Source organism: Solea senegalensis, linkage group LG4 (assembly GCF_019176455.1).
Source record: "Solea senegalensis isolate Sse05_10M linkage group LG4, IFAPA_SoseM_1, whole genome shotgun sequence".
Lineage (NCBI taxonomy): Eukaryota > Metazoa > Chordata > Actinopteri > Pleuronectiformes > Soleidae > Solea > Solea senegalensis.
The window spans coordinates 3426494-3441844 of NC_058024.1; the positions used below are offsets into that span (position 1 = coordinate 3426494).

General features: G+C 38.6%; 2 protein-coding genes across 2 annotated transcripts; both read left to right on the top strand.

Moving 5' to 3' along the window:
* The first annotated feature begins 384 nt into the window (after window positions 1-384).
* Window positions 385-2103, top strand: gnrh2 (gonadotropin-releasing hormone 2). The gene is made up of 4 exons (XM_044024555.1): window positions 385-439; window positions 870-1015; window positions 1532-1615; window positions 1895-2103. The coding sequence occupies exons 2-4, from the start codon at window positions 881-883 to the stop codon at window positions 1931-1933; spliced, it is 258 nt and encodes an 85-aa protein (XP_043880490.1). The 5' UTR covers window positions 385-439; window positions 870-880; the 3' UTR covers window positions 1934-2103.
* An 835-nt stretch (window positions 2104-2938) lies between these two features.
* Window positions 2939-11343, top strand: zmat1 (zinc finger matrin-type 1). The gene is made up of 7 exons (XM_044022879.1): window positions 2939-3083; window positions 7987-8093; window positions 8190-8273; window positions 8890-9025; window positions 9250-9543; window positions 9819-9909; window positions 10112-11343. Exons 1-7 carry the CDS (start codon window positions 2945-2947, stop codon window positions 11124-11126), a joined length of 1866 nt encoding a protein of 621 aa, XP_043878814.1. The 5' UTR covers window positions 2939-2944; the 3' UTR covers window positions 11127-11343.
* The last annotated feature ends 4008 nt before the right edge of the window (window positions 11344-15351 follow it).

Below are 15351 nucleotides of genomic sequence, written 5' to 3' on the forward strand. Positions count from 1 at the left end.
ATATTATATAAAATGGTGAGTGAAATGAAGAGGGAACAGGGATTTGAATGTGTTTTAACATGGTCGTGTTGTTTGTCTTGATTATGGCAACAAACCTGTGAACGGTAGTGGTTTCGCTCAGGAAATGTTCACGTTAGTAAAGTGACGTCGGCGATGTACGTGGAGGTTGATGCGTGTCGACAATCCCAGGAGCGTCGGCGCTGTTTGCAGGTGATAATTAGAACGGTCCAGGTCTTCGGTGCCTCCTGTCTCCAGAGGTTTGCTCATTTCACCGCAGGGAAACAGATGGGGCACAGGGGTCAGCAGGGGTCAGCGAGAGAGGGGGCGGGGCTTGTGTGTGTATGGTACATATAGTGACGGGGAGGTTGAACATGAAAGCTTGAGGAGCTTCAGGAGGACGTTAACAGACACCTGTGGTCAGCTGTGAGTGGACTCTGAGGTAAGGACATTTGAACTTCGCCTTAAAAACACTTCTGTGTAAAAATGTAAGGGCTTTATTTTTTATTGCAGTGCTTTCCAAAGACTGGGTTCATGGGACCAAGGTTATTTTAGTAATGAAATACCAAAACAAAAATATAAAAAACATAAATAAAAATTAAAACTAGTTCAAAAACTACCTGAAACTGAAGTTTGTGTTTATACACAGTTTGTGCGTCGTTTTTGTTGTAAATTTCATACATAAGCCTTTTGGCTTCATATGAAGTGTATTTATTTTTGTTTATATTATTTGTATTCATAATTAAAAAATAATTTGTCTTTGTTTACACCGTACACTGTCATACTGGGTCCACTTTGACAACCACTGATTCTATGAGTGAAAGTAAATGTTGATCCTAACATCCTATAATAATGTCCGTCTCTACCAACAGGTAGAAATATCATGTGTGTGTCTCGGCTGGTTGTGCTGCTGGGGCTGCTTCTGTGTGTCGGAGCTCAGCTGTCAAATGCTCAGCACTGGTCTCATGGTTGGTACCCGGGAGGAAAGAGGGAGCTGGACTCTTTTGGGACATCAGAGGTCAGTGTGTGTGTGTGTGTACTTGTATTTGTTACACCTTTTCTGGTATTAAAACTGACCTAGTCATGGAGACCGAAACCTGGTCCTAATATGGCAGAACCTCAATTCTGAGGTTCTGACTTTTAGGTTCAAGATTTGAGTTGGGGTTAGGTTAAGATTATGGTTAGACATTAACTGTTTATGGTTAAGGTTAGAGATACTGCTTTGTTTAGTCTGTTCAAATGAATAGAAGTCAATGTAGTGTCCTCAGTAGAATAGCTGGTCTTATTCTGTCTGGGGGCTGGTTTTACAGTTTGGGTTTAAGTTAAGTTAAGTTAAGTTAAGGGTTAGGGTGAGGGTTAGGTGATGGTTGAGGTTAGGGTAAGGGACTTGCCTTTCCTTTTGTAAATTGAGAAATTATTTCACGTTGTTTTCTCTCTCTCTCTCTCTCCCTCCTCTCTCTCTCTCTCCCTCCCTCTCTCTCTCTCTCTCTCTCTCTCTCTCCCCTCTCTCTCCCTCCCTCCCTCTCTCTCTCAGGTTTCAGAGGAGATTAAACTGTGTGAGGCCGGGGAATGCAGTTACTTGAGACCCCAGAGGAGGAGCATTCTCAAAAACATTATTGTAAGTCAACTAACCCTTCAGTGCGGGGCGGGTATTAAAAGGGCACCTACTGTGTAGTATAGTATGTAGTATATCATTTCCCACACTATCACACACCTTATACACCAGCAGTGTAGGCATGAAATGTTTTTTTGGGCCAGAACAAAAGTAGACGGACCATCTTGTCACAGACAAAATTAAAATAGAAGTAGAAACAAACAACGAACAAAGCCGTCACACAATCTTGTGCACAGAACTGAGTCGTGTTGTGTTTCCTGACCTTCATAAATCTTTCCACAGCTGGACGCCTTAGCCAGAGAGCTCCAGAGAAGGAAGTGACAGTTTTCCACCATCCACTGCTTTTCTACCTAGTGATGCTCCTCAGTGTCAGTGTCCTGATGGTGTCGACTTGGTGTTAATCCTGTGAACATGTCTGTTATTTGTAAGCAAATGTGTTTTTCTGTGTTGCTGAAATTACAATGTCCCACAATAAAGTATCTATTTTGATATTCACATCTTTACATTTTTTTCATGTCCACTGGGCAGAGGGTGTGAAGAGTGATCGGTGGAATAAAATAAAGTGCTGAGTAGAAAATATCCATAAGCAAAACCTTGTCACTGCTAGATGCACTAAATGTTAAACCAGGATTGCCAGAATTTTGACACCTGTTTCAGCCTCATTGCACTGGCTCCCAGAATGATTAGAAATTGATTTTAAGATTTCACTTAGAAATTGATTTTAAAGCTTGTAATGGCCTTTATATGACTTCAGGGTCACATAGGAACATTTATCTGTGCATGAGGCCAGAGTCCAGACTGAAGACCAGAAGTTAGAGTGCTCTTCTAGTTATAGCACCAAATCCAAAATCCATTGTTAATTTACGATGACTAATCTCTTGCAGCTAGTTTTATTTATTTATTTATTTATTTATTTATTTATTTATTTATTTATTTATTTATTATTCTATTGCCCTGTTGTCTATAATATTTGTGTGCTATGTTTTCGTTTTGTGGTTGTAAGTGAAGTATTGTAACATTATATTATATTATATTATATTATATTATATTATATTATATTATATTATATTATAATGATTGCGCTGTTGTTGTAAGCAGTGTGTTTTGCTACACGTGTAATCTGATGTGTCGAAAAGGGACTCTCCACTATGACATTAATATTGTGATAATTGTACAGTGAGGTATATGAAAACAAGGACACTGTCATTTGGTTTCTTATGGGTTATTGTTGATAAATATTATTGAGCAGGAAGCGTCATTCATCAACTTCCGTAAACTCAAAGTGAAGAAGCACGGCGTCAGTGCGCATGCTCCCAACTGCTAGAGAGAAAAATGGACGACGTGAGTGTCTGTGCTCCGCTGCTTGCGGAGTCAGACACTCGAAATAACACCAGTAATGCCCCTAATGCGGCTTCTGTGATAGATGCTGACAAAGTAATAAACACTAAAATAGATAATTCCCAGGGTGAAGGTGAGTTTTGACTAGAATATGAAAATTCAGCCGCATGGCGTTCTTTCTGCCGAGCCAACCTTAGCACATTAGCTAACTGGCTAGCCAGCTCAGTGGTCGAGTTAGCTAGCTCCTTAGCTAAATACTCTAATGTCGGCTGTTCGACGCTAGCTAAAAGTTGAGTTACCCATCGCTTAAACCAGCATGGTCGTTGAACCATATAAATTTCGGACTTTGTTTGTTTTCACAGGCCTCTAAAGGTGGTTGTCCGGTTGCTAGTAACCTAACGGCCGTACGGCCCGTTGAGGTTTGCTGGTTGGATTGCAGAGACCACATGACAAACGGCTAAATAATATCACATTTTTTGTAGTGTGTGACATGGTACGTGTATGGCAGTACATGGTTACTTGGATAACATTGACGCAGTTGGAACAATTAACTACAACACTATAGCTAGTGCTAAAGTTGAATAGTAGTCAATTGGTAATTAGTAGCATTAGTTACAGTGATAGCTAAAGTTGAATGTAACTCAATGGGTAATTGGTAGTACTGGTTACAGTGGTAGCTAACGTGAAATAGCTTAATAGTAGAGTTCAGGCTGTGAATGAAAGCCCCCACAACTTATCCCTGTTGTCATTACCAGGAAAATACTTAGTTGCCCCACATGTCACAGGAGCAGAATAAAATGCCCTCAAGACCAGATTGTGAATAGTCAAACGATTATCCCCACTGTACAAACTGTCTACATAGTGTGAGATACAGAATCTACAATGTCTGTAATCTTGTTAACTTCTACTGTGATTATCGTTTGGTAAGTACAATGTTTGACATGTATACGTCAGGCAGATATGATCAGTGTGTATGTGTAGTTTTGTGTTCCACTTATTTGCTGATATTTACTTAAACAGGAGGATTGTTGTATATAAGAGTGTAATTATTCAGTTGATTGCATTGCCGAAAAATGTTTTGAAAGTCAAGCACATCCCATGGGGATCGTTGTCAGGACTAGGGCTGAATGATTTGGGGGGAAAAAAATCATGTAATTGCTATCATTTGCCGTATAGTTTTTTTTATGTCAACTTCATCACAATAATTAATGAAATAGTGAAAATCTAGCGGTGAACTAATTTATTAGGCAGTCATTGGAAGAAGATCCACCGTGTAATACACTCCTGAACAAAGTCTTTATACTGGGGGGGAAATAAGATGTATTCGCATTCGCGCTGGTGGATTGTAACCCAAGTTTTAAGCAGCGCTAATAAATGGAATAAGAAGACCCAGGAGCCAGAGACAAAACAATAGAGTAGACATTTTATTGAAAACAGCATTTAAAGAAACATTTAAAAAACAGGCTGCTCATCAGCTGATCAAATGTTTTAGACCATTCAAAGACAGAAAGCCTTTTTGCCTTTGCCACCATGGGGTCATAACAGTGTGAATGCCTGATTGCACAGCTTTCGACTTTTTAAGGCTGTAGTCTAAAATGTTTCAATCAAAGATCAGATCAACTGATGAGCATCATGTTTCAGTTAGGATTCAGTTAACGTGCACTCTTATTTTCTCTTTTTGCACTTTAAAGCCTTAAAGGGCTTATTATAAGGTAATCGAAATCAAACAGTTCTTAATTTAGCGGTGATAATAAATAAAAGGAACATTTAAATTATACTTACGTTTTTGCTTGTAACTCACCTCAGTGGATCTCTAACCTCTATTGCAAGGTTCAGAAGCTATGGATTGTTTCCAATATGTATTAGATTTAAAAAATTTGCATTGAAGTTTACATTTTATATGTATAACATTTACACTGCAATTTTGATTTGAAAACTTTATATTTTTCAGCCCTAATTGGAACATTAGAAATATTAATTCACTTTTTAAATTGTTCCTGATGTCAGTATCCCATCTGACCATGATGCAGTGGTCATATTCACTGCAGAATATGTGGTTGGGAAAGATTGGGGCTTCACCACTAATTTCAAATTGAATTTGCAGCTTGAAACATGTAGTTTGCTCATCATAAAGGCTGTTTTTTTATTATATTTTGCTAAGTTGTATACCAATTAAAAATGTAATAAATTCATGTTGGAAGCAATTCATATCTTAAAGATCTCACCCATGCATTAGAATATAGGTTGGTTCATATAAGTCATATGTTGATTTATGTTGAACCTGCTTAACATGTTTCATCCTGTTTTTATACCGGGAATATACTGAATATTATGAAATTATTTAAAAAAAAGAGATAACAATAATTATACTCCAAATCAAATTGCAAGTACAGTGTTTTCCCCAAAATATTTAACCCTATTTCATTTCAGTTATTTTTTAAACCTTGTGTGTGTGCAGAAGCAAAGTGAGAAGACCATTACAATTTAGATACTGAATATATGAACGTATTAATCTGAAACATAGGCTTTTGTTGTTGATGATAATTGTGTAATTGAATAGTAGATTGTTCAGCTTAAATTGAAAATAAAAGCTTATAGTGATTATGTACTAAGATTAAAAATGATCCCACACATCAAACCATGAATTGTATTGTCACGCTGGTATATCAGAATCTGTAATGATGCACTATTGTTGCAGGATATTGCAACATTTCGTGAGTGCTGTAACTGTTAAAAGTGAAAATGAACTGAGCAACAATTCAATTGTTGGTCTCAAGTAGCAACAATTAACAAATATTTTCATCATTGATAAATCTGTCGAATTTCCTTTTTTGATCTCAAATCAGTTTGAATTATTTATTTGTTATATGGAGCAAAAAAACCCAGAAAATATTCACATTTAAAGGAGCCAGAATATCTAAATATGATTTTCATTAATAACTGATTATCAAGATAGCCAAGCATGATTTTTCTCTCTTGGTTATATTTCTATTCATCCCTGCTTACAGCACCTATTGCTGTAAGAAGGGATGGATAGAAATGTGATCCTGTCTTGCACCGTGATAAAGATCACTCAACAATAAGTTGATTATGGTACATTTCTTTTATCAGGATTAGCACTTAATGTGTAAAATACTAATCACTTCACCCCATGGAGTGGGAGTGAAGTATTGTTTTTGGTGGCTCTGTGTGTCTGTCTGTCCAGAGGCTTGTTGTGTCAATGTGGTGAAGTCTGCCATCTCTGATAGCGTTGTTATTTCTTGTTAATGACTTGAAAAATGGTGTCCAGCTTGCCAACATACAGTCCTAGTGATTTAGTTTTGAAGTGCCAAAAAAGGGAAGTCTGCGTCTTTCATTCATGATTTACAATGAGCCTATTTATAAGATTCTTGTTTCTACTTTAAAACGTTAAACTGATAATGATGTATCCTATCTGTGATGCATCCAAAATGGAATATGAAGGACTGAAAAATGAATCACAATTATTTTGGTCAGTATAATCATCATATACGTAGTTATACCCACAAGTCATAGCTCCTCCCCAAAACACTAAAAGTTGCATTTTTTAGTACTGACATTTAGTACTGACATGTTTTTTGTAACATTAACATAACGTCACCCATTTTCTCTGCTTCTTCTTGACGCTTGCAAATATTAAACAACTGAAGGTGGAATATGGACATGATGCTCTGCCCATTTCCACTGATTTGAACGATTCAAAAAAAAAATGGTCCCTTACTTATGGGGCTGAACAATTGTTTTCAAATACAAATTGAAACAAATCACCTCTCAAATCAATAAGAATGTTGTTCATGTTCTCGCTGACAAAAGCACATTTGAATATGCTGTTATATTGAGCACTGGTAAACAATTATAAATATTTAGCAAATAATGACCAGGTAAATCAATCATTAAAATAATTCAGAGCTGCAACTAACAATTATTTTCATAATCGTTTGGTCCATCAAATATCAGAAATGTTGAGCAGTGTTCGTCAAACCTGGAAATGATGATGTTCTCAAATGTCTTATTTTAATGATTCACTTTTAATGATTTCTTTGTTATCCAGAGCAAAGAAATGAAGAAAATACTGAACCAATTAATCAATTATCAAAATAGTTGGCGATTAATTTAGTAATCAATTAATTGTTTCAGCTCTAAAGTAATTGTTAACATAATGCAGCTCTTACACAGGCAGTGTTTACACTCATCCAACAAATTTAAATCATCTGTTCTAATCAAATGTGTATCACCATTCAGTGTATCCTTTGCACTCAGTTTTATTTATTTATTTATTTTGATCTAATACAGGTTAACGTTATGTTTAAGTCTGTGGAAGTAAAAGGTTTACTTGGTAAACGTGTATATCACAATTCTTCTGACCAAAATACTGCAATTTACCTTGCATTATTACATCATTGTAAAAATCAGTGTTAAATGTCTGTTTGGTCACTTTACCTTTCATTTTGGTGAGAAACAAATGTTTGTTTTACGCATCTCACAGATGGGATGCATATTTTTAGTGGAAAAACAAGAATCTTAAATTGAATAAGACCATTATAAATCACGAGGTTGTGGAATGAGTGGAAAGATGCAGGCTCCCCCAGGTGGCTTCTCAATACAAATCACTTGGACTGTATGTTAGCGATCGACACAGCATTTTCACTCACATGAACCCACATTAACCCAGTAATTGAAGTTCACCAAGGTACCTAATGTCACCTTGGAGAAAAGTATGTTGCAGTTGGTCTGAAATTATTTGAAAGAGATGAAGTCTTAGTGGTCATGTTATTGTCAAGTGGTGAAGGAGTAAAGAATTGTCGACAGCCATGTAAAGGGAGCACCATGGGTACATTAGATTGACACACAAAAGTGTGTAGCAACTGGTTTAAGAAAGTATATAATGTTAGAAGTTCTAATTTAAAACGAAAAGTATGTTCCAGTCTAATGTGGTGGAATGATTAATGAGTAGCTTGTTATTTGTTTGTCGTGCTTTATCAAACTGTATTAGTAACAGTGAACTCCTGTGAACACAGGAGACACGGATGAAGAGGAGCGACTTCGATGCCTCCTCGCTGACACTTACTGCCATGTGTGTGACGCTGTGCTCAAGTTTGAATCTCAGCGATTGTCCCACTATGAGGTGTGTACCACTTCTCAAACACTTCACTGAACTAACACACTGAACTCTTGTCCGGTTTATAGTATTGTTTTTTGTTTATATCCCCAACATATGCAGGGAAAGAGACATGCTCAGAAGGTCAAGGTTTACCTGCAGACCAAGAGAGCAGAGAAGACCAAAACAGTGTCTGCAGGAGCCCAGGTTAGTGCTCATATTCATCCATCACATCACATCACACCCGTCCCGTCCTACAGCAGCTCCACTGGCTCCCCATCACACAACGCATCAATTATAAAATACTGCTCCTCACCTTCAAACTCATTCACAACCTTGCACCTCCGTACCTCTCAGATCTCCTCTCTTATCCTTAAAAGTTCTAAAATGATTAGGGTTAGGGTTAGTTCTTTTGTTTTGAGCAAAAGTGGTTTGCAGCAGATACAAGTAACAGTGAAGACTGTACAGACAAAAATGCAGGAAACATGAATGCATTTTTTCAGTCTTACACCTGAACAGTATCACGACCCTGGCTCTGTTCCTGAAGTGGAACCCTAATTAACTTTACTGGTGAACCCTGTGTTTGTTCTACTGCATCTGCTGTGAAAAAGGTCTATTACAACAAGTTTATTCAAGACAGGCTTGAACATTGTATCAGTTTGTTCATATATAAGACCAACTTTCAGTCACATCATTACAATCCAAATGCCAATGATCACAGAATTTGAGAGACATAAAAACAATAAAGTTGGTGGTAGCTGACTGTACTATTTTTCTATTTTGATTTTTCAATATTGTCTTGTGCTTGTCCTTTTTATTGCAGAGCACCATGACCACGGATAAAACCCGTTTCTGTGAGCTGTGTAATATGGTGTTTACTTCCTCCATGGTGTCAAAATCACACTACGAAGGCAAAGTCCATGCAAAGAATCTGCGTAAACAAGGTTTCCAATCTCCGGGTAAGTGCAGGTACACATGAAAACAAGTTCAGTAGATTCCGATACGTTTTTCATCCATAAGAAGCTGCTGGATGTCCTCCTCTGTTGTCCGTTGTGTTGAGTCTGGATTTAAAGGAAAATGTTGCGTTCTCCATCCTACATGCATGTTGACTCCATCTTTAATGAGCTCACATTAAAGGTCAAACACAAATGAGACTAAACATGTCTTTCATTTCTAACTCAAGTCATTATCAGGAACTCTGAGGTGTCTACTTTACCAAGGCCTACTCAGGACCCTGATCAAGCTCTCCAGAGTTCAGCAGCAGAGGGGGTTGTGCAGCATCATGTGGACCTTGGAGCCACCACAACCGCCTCCAGCACAGAGGTTGATCTGAAGGACCCCAATAAGTACTGTGCTCTGTGCACTGCCTCCTTCAACAATCCTCAAATGGCTCTGCAGCACTACAACGGACGCAAACACCAGAGGAACCAGAGCAGACAGGAGCTGATGAGACGTCTGGGAGACGATGTCCAACAAGGTACAGCCTCCTGCCTTCCTGCGACAACACAGGACAACACAGTGATTGTGATTATGCATGTTATTTAAAGTGATGTTTCAGGTTGTGTACAGTGTGGTTGTATACTGTACTGTCACATAGCTCCCTGTGGATGCACCCACACTTGCAAAAGTAATGAGAAGTAACTATTTGAATGTGAATTAGAGGCTAAAAACTCTCCTTGTAAGCTACTTTTTGATCATTTATTCCGTCTGTCCCTCCTTTGCCTCCTCTTTTACCCTCTCTGTTGTCTGCAGCCGACCACCTCATGTGTCAGATGTGTAGTTTGGAGTTCAACTCTGTGGAAATGTACCAGGCGCACGTTCAGGGAAGCAAGCATCAGATAAGGTAATATCCAGAATACTCAAAACAATAGGACTGCAACAACTAAACGATTATGAATTGATTTCTAAATGAATTGCCAACTGTTTTGTTGGTTGTGTTGAGTGTGAGTTTTGACATGTTTAAGAATGATTGTGGTTGTCAGTGTGGTCATATATGGTGACCATGAATGAACTGAATGAACTTTAACTGAATTTCTTCCTCACAGAAAGAAGAAGGTCATTGACCTGTGCAAATCCCAACAGAAGGTCTACGGCACATTTGCAGATGAACTGGCAGACTATGTCCAGGTTCAGAAAGCTCGTGGAATTACTCCCAAGACCACCCAGGTCCTCCCTCAGGGTGACACTCTCAACAGGGAGGAAGAGGAGGAGGAGGAGGAGGAAGAGGAAGAGGGGTTACACCATTTATTAAATACTAAGAGGCATATCACAGAACTGAACAACCCTATACCCATCTTTACTCCCACCCCTGACCCTCTCCATCTCTCTGGCCCTGGTTGTTACTACCCCGCTAAAGGATGGCATCCTTCATATCATCCTCACAACTGGGATTACGGCTGCTCTCCACCAGGCCTCCCTGGACCTGGCTCACCTCAGTTCACCAGTCGGCCCATGAGAGGAAGGAAGCGCAGAAGGCAGTCGAGCTCCTCCTCCTCCTCCTCGTATACTACCTCATCATCATCATCACACTCCCCCTGTTCCTCTTCCAGCAGTAGCATAAGTGAGAGGGATGACAGTGAATACAAGCGGAGAGAACGTAGGAGGATCAGGAGATCCAAGAAGGAGCGAGGCAGGAGGACGAGAGATAAAGATTCAGACGAAGAGGAGAAGACGAGGAGCAAAAAGCAGAGGAAAGACCAAGAAGACGACAAGAGAGCTATGGCAAGACGAGGGGAATCTGTAGAGTCGGAGCAGGGGCGGAGGAGAAGACGGCAAAAGGAACACGGCAAGAGGCGCAAAGACAAAAAATCCCGGGAAGTTGAATTTGAGGAGGAGGGAGGGGATAAAGGTGTGCACAATCCAATGCCTGAAGACAGTGTGGACAGTAGAAAATACAATGACGTGCATATTCAGACTGAAATGAACGTTGAGCAGCGGGAGGACGGGCAGGACGAGAACACTAAAGCCAAATACAGGAAAGAGAAGAAGAAAGTGAAAGAGAAAGCAGACACAAGGACTGAGGAGGAGAAGCTGTGGGACGACTCCATACTGGGCTGTTAGCACCAGTGTGCTTCCTCTGAACTGTCTTCTATCAAATCATTCAAATACGTTTGATAACCGTAAACAAAGCAGTGTTGAACATCTGCTACAAACTATCAATGAAGCTGATTCTTATTTGTTGTGTTTGGGTGGGATTATGTCATATATTTAAGCACAATTATAATAGCTTTATTTTTTCACATTGACACTTATCATGTTAATATTAATAATTATCATATTTAAGATCTGCTTATTCTTTCTTTTTTTTTTCATTATGTTTTAAAATGATCAGTGAATTCACTTCACTTTTTAACACTTCACTGACTTAATATTACATTTGATTGTGTGCGTAAGCTCCTGGTAAGGGTGTACCAGTGTGTGATCCCTTAAGTAGCCTGTGGTTGGTGCTGTTGAGCTTAAATCAGATCAGTAAAGCAATTTAAGCCACAGATGTCAGAAGTGTTGTCATTTGTGTGTGTGTATTTATGTGTGTGGTCATACAGGTGCAAAGGTTCAAATGAGGTCAGCTCGTTAAAAACTTTATAATTCACGTTTCTGCTGCAGCAGAAACAGTTTGAGATATTTAATCAAGTATTGTAACCGAAAAGAGACTAAAGGATTGTAAATGATCCCCACTTTTGACGATTGATGAAGACCCTGGAAACAGACCCAGATGTGATCAGTGCACTTCAGTTAAAAAGAAGAGGAGTTTTTTGTTTTCTTTAAATGATGTCATAGACAGTTTGTGAACAACATTTGTAAGCTTATCAGAAAGTGAGATAATAGACTAAAATAGAATAGAACTTAAATGTGCCTTTGGCTCACCAACATAAAATCATAATATGACAGGCCCTTGTTGTGAGCAGGTCTTCTTTCTGCAGTGACAACAGCACTACTGTGGCCTCCCCAATTCTTCATCACTTATGTAAAATATTGGACCGAACAATAATATCTGTCAGAAAACACCCACAGTTTTTCCCCAAAATTCTGCAGCCCTAGTCACGATATTGTTGCAATAATTTCAAGTTCTATTTATTTCTGTATGGGTTTTTTTATTAAGTAAAAGTGAATGGTCTGTCCACTTAAACATTTAAGATTTGACATATTTCTCTGTCACACATCTTTCATACTCATTTTCAGCTCATTTTATATATATATATACATATATATATGTATATATATATATATATATATATATATATATGTTAGTCCAAATCAACACTTTTATTTTGAAATTCTGTATTGAGTATTGAGTATTGTCACAAATATTGTTATTGAACAGTTGCTTTTTTCCTCCTGACCAGACTAACTTCCCAGTGGCCCCAGGTCATTTGACCCCCAGTGTAACAAGTAAACACAGATGTTTATGATTATGACAAGAATAATCATCAATTTTCACATCATCCCAATGTATAGGGTATAATATATATAATATTGCATTTTATCTATATGTTGACATGAGGCAAGATGTGATTTTAGAGTTTGGATGAAGTATCTGACTTTTCCTGGTGTTAAAGGCTGTTACATTGACCATCGTCGTCCAATCCAAGCCAATCTCAGCTGACACAGATCACCTGTCCATCACAGGGACACACAGAGACAACCATTCACTCTCACACACACACCTACCATCAATTTAGAGCGTCCAATTTACCTAAGCCAGTACACGTGTAAGTGTGTCAAGAAACACAAAAGCAGAAAACATGACAACAAGACTAAGAGTAGGACACACAGGGCTCAAACCCCTGAGTCTTGTGCTAACCACTGCACCAACCGCGTGGCCCTTGATTATCATCATATTGTATTAAATATTATTAATTTTAAAGCATTGAATCCACAAAATTATCTTTAAAAAAGTCACTAAATATTTAATCATCCTAATTACATGTGTTATAGAAGAATTGGACCATATTTATAGTCAATGTCATCGTTTCTAACACACATACTGTAAATATCCGTCATTTAACATCAAAAAAGCCAAAGAAATAAAGCAGCTATTACCTGAAATGAATGGTAATTAAGTATATTCTAAGATCATGTAATACAATAAAATATAAATAAAAACAAAGAGTAGATATTTTATCTGTGAGAACACTTTTTGACAGTCCAGAGAAACAACATATCAACAACATCCAGATATCATTAAAAGGCCTACATGAATATTAATTTGATTTCAACTGTGATGTATAGATAGATATCAAACGATATCTGGCCCAGCCCTCATCCATGCTTTTTAAAGCAGTTGTGAACATTGTGAGAAACGGGACAAAGTGTGTGACGATTGTGTTTGCTCTCAGTAAATAATATGGTTTCTTTTTAGAAAAACATTTTAGATTTGCAGACACCGTGGACTCAGTGAAGACGTCAAACTGAAGAAGAGGTTGATAAAAAAGAAGGCGTACGCTTTAATAAGTGTTAAATATCAAACGTGGAACATGACAGAACATGAAATGTAATCATTTGAATACATTTGTTAGAATTGCCGCTGATGAGAAGTGAACACAGTTGTGGAGATGTGAGCGAGCGGGTGACAGGATAAGAGAAGTGACATGAGCCTCGACGAGTCGGCGGAGAGAGACCAACAAAGGCTTCACAGCTCTGAAGAGATCTCCTGTTTTCAAAGAATCCTGTGGTCTTGTTCCCTGTCTCGCTCGAAGCTTCGACCCCCGTGCCGCTATATGTGAGCCACATCCTCTCATTTTAAGACCCCCGCCAGACCCAGCGACACCCTAACCTTTGTTAAACACTCACACGCTGAAAGATAAAGCTTCACGTTCATCAGTGTGTGGATAACAGGACGTAAGACGGATAAAGTCGGGCTGCTTTACTGTCAAATAAAATGTGAGTCAATGCTACATGATTACGTAATAAACGTACATTAAGAACATATTGTTTAATAAAAGAATGTTACAATTCAGAATGTATGCTTTACTAAAATGTCTTCCATTTATGGTCATTTCTTTGGGTTAGATGAATATGAAAACCTTGGAGCTATTTTGAATGTAATGTAGTATGTGATGGTGTCTTATAAACCCATGAGGGTTGGGCACTTTGTGTGCAGGACGCAGAAAACTAAATGAAAATGAAATGACAGGCACAGAGTGTCAAATTTGCGTTCCATTTGTAGTGGGAACTCGTTAGTGGGAGATTTCCGAGTTAAAAGTAAGGAATGTCCTTTCCAACCTCACCAACCCCGACATGGGATTCCAAGACGCAGCCACCAAAGAAAAACTGCTACGTTTGCTGTTCATATCGACTTGTGTCGTATTTGTATAGTTTATACTTTATACACTGTAATTAAGTATATTTATCATTTATGTTTATAAAATTGTACTGTGCAAAAGTCTTATGTCACCACCAGCTTTATTGTTGGCCTTGCTGATGCAACACTATGATCTTATGTCCATCCAATCCTGCAGTATTTGTCATTTTCAATGGTTTACAGACAAATAAATAAATGAACACGCCTTCAGTGAGTTGCCTAACATGTGTATGCTGTGCACACGCACGTGTGGAATTAACCTGGTCCATTTTTGGCACAAACTAGTACAAACACAAGTGTTATCAATTACATTCATTAGGGTTCCATTCAATTTAAGTTTGAAGCACCAGTATGTCCCGATACAACTTTTTCACTTCCGATACGATACCGATATTGTAGCCTTGAGTATTGGCCGATTAAAGAAAAACTGACCCATTTATTATTAACCATGGGTTACATCAATTTTAACCTTCAACATAAGAATATTGGATTTTTTGCCATGTTAATTTCATACAGTCTATGTTTCATTTCATCAGGAGGTAAGTACCAAGTGCAAATGGGGGTGTTTTCAGAGCACCCGTGTTTCACAGGTAACAGTGTGTCACCCCCCTTGTTTTCACTATTTTGGATTAGCCCAACACACACAGGGTGAGCGATAGGTAAACCCGGAGCCTGAGGACCGGCCCCACAGACGTACTTAGCTCCGTGTGTGGAGCTTAGCGAGACTGTCTTGGGTTTTTGGGGTATAATTAACAAACGGAGGCTGTTGAAAGTCGACAGGTGGCGCTGGTTTATGAAATAATGTTGTTTTAGCAGCTCGCCTCAGGACGAGCTAGCGTGGTGCTAACGGCTGGCTCGCGCTCGCTGTGCGGCTTCGTAGCCTCTGATTTCAGAGGTTAAAGAAAAGTGTTTAACTTCTGAATTAGCAGTAGCACGCACACACACGCTGTTGTTGTGATCATGTGATCTACATGCATCCAAAAC

What these genes read in the sequence shown, in the direction of transcription:
- zmat1 (XM_044022879.1), top strand. Translation starts at nt 2,945, where the DNA reads ATGGACGACGTGAGTGTCTGTGCTCCGCTGCTTGCGGAGTCAGACACT. An exon ending in CAGTGTCTGCAGGAGCCCAG is followed by an intron (nt 8,274 to 8,889) that starts GTTAGTGCTCAT and finishes TTTTTATTGCAG; the next exon opens with AGCACCATGACCACGGATAA. An exon ending in ACAAGGTTTCCAATCTCCGG is followed by an intron (nt 9,026 to 9,249) that starts GTAAGTGCAGGT and finishes TTCTAACTCAAG; the next exon opens with TCATTATCAGGAACTCTGAG.
- gnrh2 (XM_044024555.1), top strand. Translation starts at nt 881, where the DNA reads ATGTGTGTGTCTCGGCTGGTTGTGCTGCTGGGGCTGCTTCTGTGTGTC. An exon ending in ACTCTTTTGGGACATCAGAG is followed by an intron (nt 1,016 to 1,531) that starts GTCAGTGTGTGT and finishes TCTCTCTCTCAG; the next exon opens with GTTTCAGAGGAGATTAAACT. An exon ending in GCATTCTCAAAAACATTATT is followed by an intron (nt 1,616 to 1,894) that starts GTAAGTCAACTA and finishes ATCTTTCCACAG; the next exon opens with CTGGACGCCTTAGCCAGAGA.